This window comes from Mesoplodon mirus (genome assembly GCF_964341445.2).
Source record: "Mesoplodon mirus genome assembly, chromosome: 11".
NCBI classification, from domain to species: domain Eukaryota; kingdom Metazoa; phylum Chordata; class Mammalia; order Artiodactyla; family Ziphiidae; genus Mesoplodon; species Mesoplodon mirus.
This window is the reverse complement of record NC_138987.1, coordinates 67913476-67929572: the sequence shown is the minus strand read 5'-3', so window position 1 is coordinate 67929572 and position 16097 is coordinate 67913476. Positions and strand designations below refer to the sequence as shown.

At 38.6% G+C, this 16097-nt stretch overlaps 1 protein-coding gene across 1 annotated transcript in view; it reads left to right on the top strand.

The window, feature by feature from the left end:
• The window catches only part of WIF1 (WNT inhibitory factor 1), a 96574-nt gene that overhangs the window by 51472 nt on the left and 29005 nt on the right, over nucleotides 1-16097 (top strand). The window contains exons 4-5 of the mRNA XM_082635915.1: nucleotides 13490-13630; nucleotides 14517-14612. Coding sequence (XP_082492041.1) covers nucleotides 13490-13630; nucleotides 14517-14612 — 237 coding nt within the window. The remainder of the gene's footprint in view (nucleotides 1-13489; nucleotides 13631-14516; nucleotides 14613-16097) is intronic.

The following is a 16097-nucleotide window of genomic DNA, read 5'->3' as shown; positions in this document are numbered from 1 at the left end:
GTATATATATATATATATATATATATACACACCGTATCTTCTTTATCCATTCATCTGTTGATGGACATTTAGGTTGTTTCCATGACTTGGCTATTGTAAATAGTGCTGCTATGAACAAAGGGGTGCTTGTATCTTTTCAAATTAGAATTTTCTCTGGATATATGCCCAGGACTGGAATTGCTGAATCATATGGTAGATCTATTTTTAGTTTTCTGAGTAACCTCCATACTGTTTTCCATAGTGGCCGCACCAACTTACATTCCCACCAACAGTGTAGGAAAGCTTCCCTTTTCTGCACACTCTCCCCAGCATTTGTTATTTGTAGACGTTTTAATGATGGCTATAGTGACTGGTGTGAGGTGGTATGTCATTTTAATTTTGATTTGCATTTCTCTAATGATTAGTGATGTTGAGCATCTTTTCATGTGCCTGTTGGCCATCTGTATGCCTTATTTGGAGAAATTTCTATTTAGATCTTCTGCCCATTTTCTGATTGGGTTTTTTTTTTATATTGAGCTGTATGAGATGTTAGTATATTTTGAAAATTAACCCCTTGTCGGTTGCATCATTTGCAAATATTTTCTCCCAGTCTGTAGGGTGTCTTTTCATTTTGTTTATGGTTTCCTTTGCTGAGGAGCTAATTTAAATTGATGAAATAATCAGGAAATCAGGAACCCTTACAGAGTCCATTTTCAGGTTGTAGTTATCTACTACTTCCAATGTATCTGTATTGCCACATCCCAGCACTGTCAGAGTTGGGGACTAAATAAGCACAGAGTTTCTCTAATTTTCTGGCATAGGGGCCCATGTGGGTATAGACAGGAAGAGTGTGAATCTGAGTTTCTCTTGGGTCATCCCAGTGCTGCCGATATGACTCACAGCCCTCCCAGAGGATTTACTTCCAATCCAGATGGGTTTAGGTTCTAGGAAGCTCCTATGAAGGAAAAAGGCCTTGGGTTCTGGAGATACACTCACCTAAGATTTGTAGCCTCAAGGATATGAATATCCCATTCCAGAAACATGGGCACCCCAATTCCACTCAGATGATAATGCTAGCATTATTGCATACTGCTACATCATGGAGACAAGAAAGCTCTTAGAATATGACCACCAAATTCTTGGAATAGGGCATTACTCAGTCTCATGCCAAGTCACTTGGTGTTCCTTTTTAGTCGAAGATAATTTTCAATAAAATTTTTCTTGATCATATTTGTTCTTTTTCTTAAGAAGTGGTCAGGAGTAAGATAAATACATAACATGTCTCTCAATTTCCATTTCATATTTTTGAATTTTTCTTTTGTCTTTTTCTGATTATTAAAGAAGTACAAACTCATTTAGCCCATTAAAAGGTATTAATTAATTGCACAGTTATACCTGCTCAACTTAAAATAAATCTTGAATCTTTGGATTTCTAATCAAATGCTTATATCCAAAATCTTCCCAGTTTTATCATTTTTGTGTGTCTAGTAAAAAAAAAAGATTACTGAAATTCTACTTCTTAGGATATTGAAGCAGTAAGGTTTTGAATATATGATATGAGAATATTTTAATAGGTCATGTTTAGAGAAAACATCATTTGCTAATAATTTAGAATCTTTAATAAAATGTAGAAGAAAAAGTGGATGATACTTTTGGCAAGGTGAGACTAAAAAGAACAAGCCTGGGATGAGGTGACTCATGCACATGTGTGTGCATTTATACACACACACACACACACACATTTTACACGGACAACCCCCCCTCCCCCCATAGAGATTTTTGGAGGCAGATGTAGGATTTGTTTGCAGAAATGCAGGTGCAAGAAGTTTATGGGAATTTTAGTTCATTTCAGGGCAGTTATTCATTAGCCTCATTAAGCTCAGTCCCCCCAGCATGAGCAGTGAGGGTAACCTGAATTATTAAAAAGTAACCAAATCAGTGTGTCTTGCTCCTAAGCATCCAGGTAGCTTTCATTACTCTGCTGGTCTATTTAATACCCTCAAGCTGCTAAGGTGTTCTTTTATCCTACAGACTCCTATATGCCTAAGCGTTGCACGAAAAAGAAAACTCTTGATCTTTAACAGTTATGAAGTGCCTGCTTTCTGGCATCTGAAGAGAATAAAAACAGGAAATACAAACTGCAGGGTGGTTCAGTAAAATTCCTGAGTTGGATAACGAAAAACAGTTTCCATCAAGCCAAGGCTTTACCTGTTGGAACACTCTTTCTCTGTCATCCCATGAAACCAACAGAGCAGGGGTGTTTCTCAACCAAGACCATCAGGAATCGAATGTGTAGAAATTGTCAAATAAGTGTTAATGCTGGGAGGACCATCTTCTTCCTGGTGACCCCCATCCTTAGAAAGTGAAGCCCAGAGTACGTACTCCATAAGTATTTGCTGAGAGAATGAATGGATGACTATTTTTGTTGGATGATTTATATTCATGGAACAGCTTATAATCATGTGGTGTAGAGGATGAGCTCTCGCCCACCTTATTCATCTCTTCCCTTGTTGTGAGGCAGTGGTTTGCATGACCGAGGCTGAGGCTGTATGAGCACCATGCTGGTCTCAGTGTGGAAGAGGTTTTTTTTTTTAAACATCTTTATTGGAGTATAATTGCTTTACAATGGTGTGTTAGTTTCTGCTGTATAACAAAGTGAATCAGCTATAAATATACATTTATCCCCATTTCTCTTCCCTCTTGTATCTCCCTCCTACCCTCCCTATCCCACCCCTCTAGGTGGACACAAAGCAGCGAGCTGATCTCCCTGTGCTATGTGGCTGCTTCCCACTAGCTATCTACTTTACATTTGGTAGTGTATATATGTCCATGCCACTCTCTCACTTAATCCCAGCTTACCCTTCCCCCTCCCCGTGTCCTCAAGTCCATTCCCTACGTCTGTGTCCTTATTCCTTTCCTGCCCCTAGGTGCTTCAGAACCTTTTTGTTTGTTTGTTTAGACTCCTTATATATGTGTTAGCATATGGTCTTTGTTTTTCTCTTTCTGAGTTACTTCACTCTGTATGACAGTCTCTAGGTCCATCCACCTTACTGCAAATAACTCAATTTTGATTCTTTTTATGGCTGAGTAATATTCCATTGTATATATGTGCCACATCTTCTTTATCCATTCATCTGTCAACGGACATTTAGGTTGCTTCCACGTCCTGGCTACTGTAAATACTGCTGCAATGAACATTGTGGTATATGACTCTTTTTGAATTATGGTTTTCTTAGGGTATATGCCCAGTAGTGGGATTGCTGGGTCATATGGTAGTTCTATTTTTTGTTTTTTAAGGAACCTCCATTCTGTTCTCCATAGTGGCTGTATCAATTTACATTCCCACCAACAGTGCAAGAGGGTTCCCTTTTCTCCACACCCTCTCCAGCATTTATTGTTTGTAGATTTTTGTTTGATTATGGCCATTCTGACTGGTGTGAGGTGATACCTCATTATAGCTTTGATGTGCATTTCTCTAATGATTAGTGATGTTGAGCATCCTTTCATGTGTTTGTTGGCAACCTGTATATCTTCTTTGGAGAAATGTCTATTTAGGTCTTCTGCCCATTTTTGGATTGGTTTTTTTGTTTTTTTAATATTGAGCTGCATGAGATGCTTGTAAATTTTGGAGATTAATCCTTTGTCAGTTGCTTTGTTTGCAAATACTTTCTCCCATTCTGAGGGTTGTCTTTTCGTCTTCTTTATAGTTTCCTTTGCTGTGCAAAAGCTTTTAAGTTTCATTAGGTCCCATTTGTTTATTTTTGTTTTTCTTTCCATTTCTCTAGGAAGTGGGTCAAAAAGGATCTTGCTGTGATTTATGTCATAGTGTTCTGCCTGCGTTTTCCTCTGAGAGTTTTATAGTGTCTGGCCTTACATTTAGGTCTTTATCCATTTTGAGTTTATTTCTGTTTATGGTGTTAGGGAGTATTATAATTTCATTCTTTTACATGTAGCTGTCCAGTTTTCCCAGTACCACTTATTGAAGAGGCTGTCTTTTTTCCAGGCTGTCTTATTGAAGAGGCTGCCTCCTTTATCAAAGATAAGGTGACCATATGTGCATGGGTTTATCTCTGGGCTTTCTATCCTGTTTCATTGACCTATATTTCTGTTTTTGTACCAGTACCATACTGTCTTGATTACCGTAGCTTTGTAGTATAGTCTAAACTCAGAGAGCCTGATTCCTCCACCTCCATTTTTCTTTATCAAGGTTGCTTTGGCTATTCAGTGTCTTTTGTGTTTCCGTAAAAATTGTGCAATGTTTTATTCTAGTTCTGTGAAAAATGCCATTGGTAGTTTGATAGGGATTGCACTGAATCTCTAGATTGCTTTGGTAGTAGAGTCATTTTCACAATGTTGATTCTTCCAATCCAAGAACATGGTATATCTCTCCATCTATTTGTATCATCTTTAATTTCTTTTATCAGTGTCTTATAATTTTCTGCATACAGGTCTTTTGTCTCCTTAGGTAGGTTTATTCATAGATATTTCATTCTTTTGGTTGCAATGGTAAATGGGAGTGTTTTCTTTATTTCACTTTCAGATTTTTCATCATTAGTGTATAGGGATGCAACAGATTTCTGCACATTAATTTTGTATCCTGCTACTTTACCAAATTCATTGATTAGCTCTAGTAGTTTTCTGATAGCATCTTTAGGATTCTCTATGTATAATATCATGTCATCTGCAAGCAGTGACAGCTCTACTTCTTCTTTTCTTATTTGGATTCCTTTTAATTCCTTTTCTTCTCTGATTGCTGTGGCTAAAACTTCCAAAACTATGTTGAATAAGAGTGGTGAGAGTGGGCAACCTTGTCTTGTTCCTGATCATAGTGGAAATGGTTTCTCTTTTTCACCATTGAGGATGATGTTGACTGTGGTTTTGTCATATATGGTCTTTATTATGTTGAGGAAGGTTCCCTCTATGCCTACTTTCTTCAGGGTTTTTATCATAAATGGGTGTTGAATTTTGTTGAAAGCTTTCTCTGCATCTATAGAGATGATCATATGGTTTTTCTCTTTCAGTTTCTTAATATGGTGTATCACATTGATTGATTTGCGTATATTGAAGAATCCTTGCATTCCTGGGATAAACCCCACTTGATCATGGTGTATGATCCTTTTAATGGGCTGTTGCATTCTGTTTGCTAGTATTTTGTTGAGGATTTTTGCATCTATGTTCATCAGTGATATTGGCCTGTAGTTTTCTTTCTTTGTGACATCGTTGTCTGGTTTTGGTATCAGGGTGATGGTGGCCTCATAGAATGCGTTTGGGAGTGTTCCTAACTCTGCTATATTTTGGAAGAATTTGAGAAGGATAGGTGTTAGCTCTTCTCTAAATGTTTGATAGAATTTGCCTGTGAAGCCATCTGGTCCTGGGCTTTTGTTTGTTGGACGTTTTTTGTTTTTTGTTTTTAGTTTCTGCTTTATAACAAAGTGAATCAGTTATACATATACATCTGTTCCCATATCCCTTCCCTCTTGCGTCTCCCTCACTCCCACCCTCCCCATCCCACCCCTCCAGGCGGTCACAAAGCACCGAGCTGGTCTCCCTGTGCTATGCGGCTGCTTCCCACTAGCTATCTACCTTACATTTGGTAGTGTATATATGTCCATGCCTCTCTCTCGCTTTGTCACAGCTTACCCTTCCCCCTCCCCATATCCTCAAGTCCATTCTCAAGTAGCTCTGTGTCTTTATTCCTGTTTTACCCCTAGGTTCTTCATGACATGTTTATTTTTCTTAAATTCCATATATATGTGTTAGAATACGGTATTTGTCTTTCTCTTTCTGACTTACTTCACTCTGTATGACAGACTCTAGGTCTATCCACCTCATTACAAATAGCTCTATTTTGTTTCTTTTTATGGCTGAGTAATATTCCATTATATATATGTGCCACATCTTCTTTATCCATTCATTGGATGATGGACACTTAGGTTGTTTCCATCTCTGGGCTATTGTAAATAGAGATGCAGTGAACATTGTGGTACCTGACTCCTTTTGAATTATGGTTTTCTCAGGTTATATGCCCAGCAGTGGGATTGCTGGGTTGTACGGTAGTTCTATTTTTAGTTTTCTAAGGAACCTCCACTCTGTTCTCCATAGTGGCTGTATCAATTTACATTCCCACCAAGAGTGCAAGAGGGTTCCCTTTTCTCCACACCCTCTCCAGCATTACTGTTTATAGATTTTTTGATGATGGCCATTCTGACTGGTGTGAGGTGATACCTCACTGTAGTTTTGATTTGCATTTCTCTAGTGATTAGTGATGTTGAGCATCCTTTCATGTGTTTGTTGGCAACCTGTATATCTTCTTTGGAGAAATGTCTATTTAGGTCTTCTGCCCATTTTTGGATTGGGTTGTATGTTTTTTGGATATTGAGCTGCATGAGCTGCTTGTAAATTTTGGAGATTAATCCTTTGTCAGTTGCTACATTTGCAAATATTTTCTCCCATTCTGAGGGTTGTCCTTTGATCTTGTTTATGGTTTTGTTTGCTGTGCAAAAGCTTTTAAGTTTCATTAGGTCCCATTTGTTTATTTTAGTTTTTATTTCCATTTCTCTAGGAGGTGGGTCAAAAAGGATCTTGCTGTGATTTATGTCATAGAGTGTCCTGCCTATGTTTTCCTCTAAGAGTTTGATAGTGTCTGGCCTTACATTTAGGTCTTTAATTTTATTTTTGTGTATGGTGTTAGAGAGTGTTCTAATTTCATTCTTTTACATGTAGCTTTCCTGTTTTCCCAGAACCACTTATTGAAGAGACTGTCTTTTCTCCATTGTATATTCTTGCCTCCCTTATCAAAGAAAAGGTGATAATATGTACGTGGGTTTATTGTTCCATTGATCTATGTTTCTATTTTTGTGCTCGTACCATACTGTCTTGATTACTGTAGCTTTGTAGCATTGTCTGAAGTCACGGAGCCTGATTCCTCCAGTTCCATTTTTCTTTCTCAAGATGGCTTTGGTTATTCAGGGTCTTTTGTGTTTTCATACAAATTGTGAAATTTTTTGTTCTAGTTCTGTGAAAAATGCCAGTGGTAGTTTGATAGGGATTGCATTGAATCTGTAGATTGCTTTGGGTAGTAGAGTCATTTTCACAATGTTGATTCTTCCCATCCAGGAACATGGTATATCTCTCCATCTATTTTTATCATCTTTAATTTCTTTCATCAGTGTCTTATAATTTTCTGCATACAGGTCTTTTGTCTCCTTAGGTAGGTTTATTCCTAGATATTTTATTTTTTTTGTTGTAATGGTAAATGGGAGTGTTTTCTTGATTTCACTTTCAGATTTTTCATCATTAGTGTACAGGAATGCCAGAGATTTCTCTGCATTAATTTTGTATCCTGCTACTTTACCAAATTCTTTGATTAGCTCTAGTAGTTTTCTGGTAGCATCTTTAGGATTCTCTATGTATAGTATCATGTCATCTGCAAACAGTGACAGCTTTACTTCTTCTTTTCCAATTTGGATTCCTTTTATTTCCTTTTCTTCTCTGATTGCTGTGGCTAAAACTTCCAAAACTATGTTGAATAAGAGTGGTGAGAGTGGGCAACCTTGTCTTGTTCCTGATCTTAGAGGAAATGGTTTCAGTTTTTCACCACTGAGGACGATGTTGGCTGTGGGTTTGTCATATATGGCCTTTATTATGTTGAGGAAAGTTCCCCCATGCCTACTTTCTGCAGGGTTTTTATCATAAATGGGTGTTGAATTTTGTCGAAAGCTTTCTCTGCATCTATTGAGATGATCATATGGTTTTTCTCCTTCAATTTGTTAATATGGTGTATCACGTTGATTGATTTGCATATATTGAAGAATCCTTGCATTCCTGGGATAAACCCCACTTGATCATGGTGTATGATCCTTTTAATGGGCTGTTGGATTCTGTTTGCTAGTATTTTGTTGAGGATTTTTGCATCTATGTTCATCAGTGATATTGGCCTGTAGTTTTCTTTCTTTGTGACATCCTTGTCTGGTTTTGATATCAAGGTGATGGTGGCCTCGTAGAATGAGTTTGGGAGTGTTCCTCCCTCTGCTACATTTTGGAAGAGTTTGAGAAGGATAGGTGTTAGCTCTTCTCTAAAAGTTTGATAGAATTCGTCTGTGAAGCCATCATCTGGTCCTGGGCTTTTGTTTGTTGGAAGATTTTTAAACACAGTTTCAATATCAGTTCTTGTGATTGGTCTGTTCATATTTTCTATTTCTTCCTGGTTCAGTCTCTGAAGGTTGTGCATTCCTAAGAATTTGTCCATTTCTTCCAGATTGTCCATTTTATTGGCATATAGTTACTTGTAGTAATCTCTCATGACCCTTTGTATTTCTGCAGTGTCACTTGTTACTTCTCCTTTTTCATTTCTAATTCTATTGACTTGAGTCTTCTCCCTTTTTTTCTTGATGAGTCTGGCTAATGGTTTAACAATTTTGTCTATCTTCTCAAAGAACCAGCTTTTAGTGTTATTGATCTTTGCTATCGTTTCCTTCATTTCTTTCTGATCTGATCTTTATGATTTCTTTCCTTCTGCTAACTTTGGGGTTTTTTTGTTCTTCTTTCTCTAATTGCTTTAGGTGTAAGGTTAGGTTGTTTATTTGAGATGTTTCTTGTTTCTTAAGATAGGATTGTATTGCTATAAACTTCCCTCTTAGAACTGCTTTTGCTGCATCCCATAGGTTTTGGGTCATTGTGTTTTCATTGTCATTTATTTCTAGGTATTTTTTGATTTCCTCTTTGATTTCTTCAGTGATCTCTTGGTTATTAAGCAGTGTATTGTTTAGCCTCCATGTGTTTGTATTTTTTACAGATTTTTTTTCCTGTAATTGATATCTAGTCTCATAGCGTTGTGGTCGGAAAAGATACTTGATACGATTTCAATTTTCTTAAATTTACCAAGGCTTGATTTGTGCCCCAAGATATGATCTATCCTGGAGAATGTTCCATTAGCACTTGAGATGAATGTGTATTTTGTTGTTTTTGGATGGGATGTCCTATAAATATCAATTAAGTCCATCTTGTTTAATGTATCATTTAAAGCTTGTGTTTCCTTATTTATTTTCATTTTGGATGATCTGTCCATTGGTGAAAGTGGGGTTTTAAAGTCCCCTACTATGATTGTGTTATTGTCCCTTTCCCCTTTTATGGCTGTTAGTATTTGCCTTATGTATTGAGGTGCTCCTATGTTGGGTGCACAAATATTTACAATTGTTATATCTTCTTCTTGGATTGATCCCTTGATCATTATGTAGTGTCCTTCTTTGTCTCTTGTAATAGATTTTGTTTTAAAGTCTACTTTGTCTGATATGAGAATTGCTACTCCAGCTTTCTTTTGATTTCCATTTGCATGGAATATCTTTTTCCATCCCCTTACTTTCAGTCCGTATGTGTCCCTAGGTCTGAAGTGGGTCTATTGTAGACAGCATATATACGGGTCTTGTTTTTGTATCTATTCAGCCAGTCTGTGTCTTTTGGTTGGAGCATTTAACCCATTTACATTTAAGGTAATTATTGATATGTATGTTCCTATTACCATTTTCTTAATTATTTTGGGTTTGTTATTGTAGGTCTTCTCCTTCTCTTGTGTTTCCTGCCTAAGGAAGTTCCTTTAGCATATGTTGTAAAGCTGGTTTTGTAGTGCTGAATTCTCTTAGCTTTTGCTTGTCTGTAAAGCTTTTAATTTCTCCATCAAATCTGAATGAGATCCCTGCTGGGTAGAGTAATCTTGTTTGTAGGTTTTTCTCCTTCATCACTTTAAATATGTCCTGCCACTCCCTTCTGGCTTGCAGAGTTCCTGCTGAAAGATCAGCTGTTAACTTTATGGGGCTTCCCTTGTGTGTTATTTGTTGTTTTTCCCTTGCTGCTTTTTTTTTTTTTTTTTGCGGTATGCGGGCCTCTCACTGTTGTGGCCTCCCCCGTTGCGGAGCACAGGCTCCGGATGCGCAGGCCCAGCGGCCATGGCTCACGGGCCCAGCCGCTCCGCGGCATATGGGATCCTCCCAGACCGGGGCACGAACCCATATCCCCTGCATCGGCAGGCGGACTCTCAACCACTGCGCCACCAGGGAGGCCCTCCCTTGCTGCTTTTAATATTTTTTCTTTGTGTTTAATTTTTATAGTTTGATTAATATGTGTCTTGGCGTGTTTCTCCTTGGATTTATCCTGTATGGGACTCTCTGTGCTTCCTGGACTTGATTAAGTATTTCCTTTCCCATATTAGGGAAGTTTTTAACTATAAGGTCTTCAAATATTTTCTCAGTCCTTTTCTTTTTCTCTTCTTCTTCTGGGACCCCTTTAATTCGAATATTGGTGCATTTAATGTTGTCCCAGAGGTCTCTGAGACTGTCCTCAATTCTTTTCATTCTTTTTTCTTTATTCTGCTCTGTAGTAGTTATTTCCACTATTTTATCTTTCAGGTCACTTATCTGTTTTTCTGCCTCAGTTATTCTGCTACTGATCCCTTCTAGAGATTTTTTTTTTTTTTTTTTTTTTTTTTGCACTACGCGGGCTTCTCATTGTTGTGGCCTCTCCCATTGCGGAGCACAGGCTCCAGATGCGCAGGCTCAGTGGCCATGGCTCACGGACCCAGCCGCTCTGCGGCATGTGGGAGCTTCCCGGACCGGGGCACGAACCCGTGTCCCCTGCATCGGCAGGCGGACTCTCAGCCACTGCGCCACCAGGGAAGCCCCTAGAGAATTTAAGTTCATTTGTTGTGCTGTTCATCACTGTTTGTTTGCTCTTTAGTTCTTCTAGGCCCTTTTTAAATGTTTCTTGTATTTTCTCCATTCTATTTCCAAGATTTTGGATCATCTTTACTGTCATTATTCTGAATCCTTTTTAAGGCAGACTGCCTATTTCCTCTTCATTCGTTAGGTGTGGTGGGTTTTTGCCGCTCCTTCATCTGCTGTGTGTTTCTCTGTCTTCTCATTTTGCTTAATTTACTCCGTTTGGGGTTTCCTTTTCGCAGGCTGCAGGTTCGTAGTTCCTGTTGTTTTTGGTGTTTGTCCCCAGTGGCTAAGGTTGGTTCAGTGGGTTGTGTAGGCTTCCTGCTGGAGGGGACCAGTGCCTGTGTTCTGATGGATGAGGCTGGATCTTGTCTTTCTTGTGGGCAGGTCCACGTCTGGTGGTGTGTTTTGGGGTGTCTGTGGACTTATTATGATTTTAGGCAGCCTCTCTGCTAATTGGTGGGGTTGTGTTCCTGTCTTGCTAGTTGTTTGGCATAGGGTGTCCAGCACTGTAGCTTGCTGGTCGTTGAGTGAAGCTGGGTGCTGGTGTTGAGATGGAGATCTCTGGGAGATTTTTGCCATCTGATAGTATGTGGAGCTGGGAGGTCTCTTGTGGACCAGTGTCCTGAACTTGGCTCTCCCACCTTAGAGGCACAGCCCTGATGCCTGGCTGGAGCACCAAGAGCCTGTCATCCACAAGGACCCAAGAGTCTTCTAAATTATTCTCCTCTGGATATCAGTCGGTAAGGTAACTGCTGGTCATCACAATGCGTATTCAGAAAAATCCACGTTTTACTCCTGTGCTCTTTTTCTTGTTTTTGCTAGCAATTAATATCCTGAACAGGATACCCATTCACAAATGCCAAGTTCACCATAAAAGCAGATAATTCCATACAGCTCTTCCCTACAAGACTGCCTCCAGTTAGCTCTCAAAGTGCACGATTGTTCGGTGAAGATACAATCCAGGTGCAGAGCAGGGGGAAAAAAAGAAAACTGGGAGGAAAAAGAAGAGGCAGATAGAATAGTAGAGACTGATAGAGGAGAGGGCAGAAAAAAAGGGAAGACATTTGTTAAAAACAAGGAAAGAAAAGGCCGTTAAGTGAGGAAGTCTGTGAGCTCTCCGACAAGAATCGGAGTCTTGCTTTTTGCAAATCTTCTGTATCCATGTAGCCTTTCAGAATCCCTTGGTCCCCAAGTAAAATTTCCAGATCCGGGATGCAGCCATAAGAAAGAATCCTATGTATATTTCACAAGTATCCCACAGTAACAGATCCAACGCGATTTTCCTTCTACAGTCCTTTGCTTCCTTTTGAAATGGAAATCCCTACTATGGATTTTTGTATTTTGTAAATTTGCATTTTCATATATACAGTTTCATTAAACCAAGGTTTTCAGTGGGGACAATTATACTTTGGGACTTCAGAAACAAGGTTGTTTTTTTTTCTCTCTTTTTATTTCTGTTAAAATATCTGGGTTTTTTCATCATTTAATTATTTACAATGCTCAGATCTCAAGATTCAGGAGAACTGGAAACCCATGTTATTTGGAGAAAAGCACAGTAATGAACACTGACAATGCCAAAGCCTTGAGAGTGGTTTCTGGTTGCCAAGCACGTTAAGAAGATTGTATGACCAACTGGTGTGCAGTGCATTATGGAAAAGAGCACACTGATTTCTAGCTCACTTCTTCTTGTACAACTAGGGGAAACGTTTATGAAAACTCTGAAGGGAAAGGATTTTTCTTGGCATGGTATGATTTTCCCAAGCTTGGCAGTAACCATAACCTGCCATACAGAAACAAAATGAAACAGAATTTCATATGTATACCTCTTAGCAATATTTGTTCTATTCATAAGGAAGAACTGGAGTCTAGTGGATCAGCTAGATCAGTCTTCTCCAGTGGATATGTTAGGATAATCCAGTGGATTTCAGAAATTTATGAAGTCAGCCTCTCAGCCAATGACTTGAGCCAATTTCCACCCAATGATTTGTGGGTATTTCACAGCTGAAGTTGTGGACAACTCTTCGCCATCTCTGTACAGCAACACTATTAGTTCCCACTCTCTGCTTAGTCTACACCTACATACCGCAAGTGATCATCAGTTTCACTAAAAAGAAGTATCTCCTCTTTAGGAACCTAAACCATTAGATATGTCTATTGTGAGATTACTTCATCACAGCAAACTCTCTTCTAGATCCCCAAGATATGGACACTTCTCAATATTAACAAATAGCCTGAGAAAATATTAAATTTATTAACTCAGTCCAATGATTGGGGTCTAGTCTGAGTTGTAGAATATTTCTAAAGAAGACATTTTGTCACTTTCAAGCATACAGAGTAAAAATAAACGAGTGGGGTGTTGCTTATAGGGCTTTATTTAATAGATTCTGCAGTGCTGACTTTTAGCTCTTTTTGAATTATATGGAGGCTGGTGAAAGTGTTCACAAAGTTTCTTCTCCTAATTACTCTATGCTACCTATTTGCACCTTTACTTCTTAGAGAACATTTTACCATCTTTTTTTTCAAGATGGTACAAGTTCAGACTATGAACAAAATATCCCGTTTCATATTAGTAGGGTACAAATTAATGAGCGTCATTAATTCTCCACTCAGCATGATGTACACATTCTGTGGAGAATGCCCAGATAATCAAAATACAGTCCCTACTGTAGTGGAGATACAAGCATGTCTGATAACAAAAGGTGAACATTTTTGCTTTGTTCTTTGTCTCTCTTACCAAGATCTCTGTAAAACTGGGATCAACTAGATAAACTGTTTCTCCATACCCTCTTTTTCTTTAGTTGTTCAGGTTGGTTTTCCATGTCTCGGCAAACAAGATGGAGTGGCAGCATTTGAAGTGAATGTGATTGTAATGAATTCTGAAGGCAACACCATCCTGCAGACACCTCAAAATGCCATCTTCTTTAAAACATGTCAACAAGGTAATCAGTGATGATGATTCCAGAGAAGGCTCATAAGGCTTCCAGGTGTGATTTGGGCCAAAAATTGTAGCTAGATAGATAGATAATTATTTTGTATCATTAAAACCACACCAGTGGGAGGAGGGGTAAACGCAGGGTCCGCTTATAGTACTAAGACAGACTTTCTCTGCTTTGACTGCACTCACAATTTTAGGAACTCCAGCACCCTTCAAAATGCCCTGTCTTCCACCTCTCTTCTTTCCCTCCTCCAACACAATCTTTGGGAGTCCCCACCCTCATAGCAAGGGTGCCAGTCATCACCAGCAACTACTATGACCCATACGCCCCGCCAAAAGCTTGGTGCTTTTGACTTCCAAAGATCATGCCAGTGATCTCTGCCAGGCCTTTGCACCTCTCCATCACAGCCAGGATACCCAGTTAAGCATGAAGGCTTTCCCATGCTGTCTCCTTTCCCATCCTGATACAAGCTCTTCCAACACAGAATTTAAGCACTGGAGGCTTTCAGTGCCCTAAAGATGTACCAAAAGGTCATTCCCCCCTCTGAAAATGAATATTGAGGGCAATATCCATCATTCTGTTTCAGTGTGAATTTAAGGAGGTGCAGTAGATTGATGGGTGGGAGGAAGGCAGAACATAAAGCTTGCTTTGCCTTCTTCCACGAGCTCCCTACTGTTGGAAGTAGGATTGAGAGGCAGTATCTTACTTTCATGAAGACTTAGTGAAGTACAGGCAGTGTAGAGAGAATGAAGTGGAAGTACTGGTATTCAATAAATTATGATAATTGGTGTGCTGGGGAAAAAGTGACCGTTAGCCTCTTCATGCCCCTGTAATTCACGCAACATGATTTGAAAGCTGTCTATATAAACCTTGTTTCTCTTTGGTGAAGCTGAGTGCCCAGGAGGGTGCCGAAATGGAGGCTTTTGTAACGAAAGACGGGTCTGCCAGTGTCCTGATGGATTCTACGGACCTCACTGTGAGAAAGGTAAGAACAGAGACAGCCAGCTTCCCTGCTTGCTTCCTAATGAGATGGGTGTTACACAGGAGCCCCACATGTATTTTTAACACATCACCTGAAATTATTTTTCTGGTCACATTATAAGGATTTGTGCAGTCTTAAAAAGCCACAGAAAAGCTATTGGAAAGTATTCTGCTAGGAGTGGTTTTCTGTTAAATACAATATGTGGTGACAGGAGCAGAAAACTGGCACAATGTCTACATTCTTCGTGGCCACTTTCACTCTCCTCCACCCCCCTCCGCAATTCACTATTATATATACTATGCTTTAGCATAATCTTATGAAAGTTTTGAGTTTTTTTCCCTCCACTAAAATTGGTTTTAAAAAGCTAGTATTATGAGTGATTTGAAAGTATCTACTCCAATTAAAAGTAGCTTGTTTCACAATTAAGTCTACACCTGAGTTATGAAGGCGCTCTAGGCAAAAAAAAAAAAAGGATGAAAATCATTTGTGTAGTAAATATATATATTTCGGTGAAATTACTACTAAGAAAGCTATATGAAAAAAGAGATGAACATGAAAATGTTTATTAACCACAAAGGTGTCTAAACCACAAGCTCACACATACTGAGCTTATTTGACCAGAGTTAGCAAAATATTTTTCATCTTCAAAAAATAGATTTTTTTCTTGTTTGCATTGATTTTTTTCTTTATTTTATTTTCTTAATTGAAATATAGTTGGTTTACAGTGTTGTTAGTTTCAGGTGTACAACAAAGTGATTCAGTTATATATATATATATTTTTTCAGATTCTTTTCCCATATAGGTTATTACAAAATATTGAGTATAGTTCTCTGTGTTATACAGTAGGTCCTTGGTTATCTAGTAGTGTGTGTATCTGTTAATCCCTATCTCCTAATTTATCCCTCCCCCACCTTCCCTTTCTCCTTTGGTAACCATAAGTTTGCTTTCTATGCCTATGGGTCTGTTTCTGTTTTGTATATAAGTTCATTTGTATCTTTTCTTTTTAGATTCCAAATATAAGTGGTATCATATGATATTTGTCTGTCTAGCTCACTTCATTTAGTATGATTATCCCTAGGTCCATCCATGTTGCTGCAAACGGCATTATTTTATTCTTTTTATGGCTGAGTAATATTCCATTGTGTGTGTGTGTGTGTATGTGTGTGTGTATATATATATATATCATATCTTCTTTATCCATTCATCTGTCGATGCACATTTAAGTTACTTCCATGTCTTGGCTATTGTAAATAGTGCTGCAATGAACACTGGGTGCAATTTACATTCCCACCAACAGTGTAGGAGGGTTCCTTTTTCTCCACACCCTCTCCAGCATTTATTATTTGTAGAATTTTTGATGATGGCCATTCTGACCAGTGTGAGGTGGTACCTCATTGTAGTTCTGATTTGCATTTCTCTAACAATTAGTGATGTTGAGCAGCTTTTCATGTGCCTCTTGGCCATCTGTATGTCTTCTTTGGAGAAATG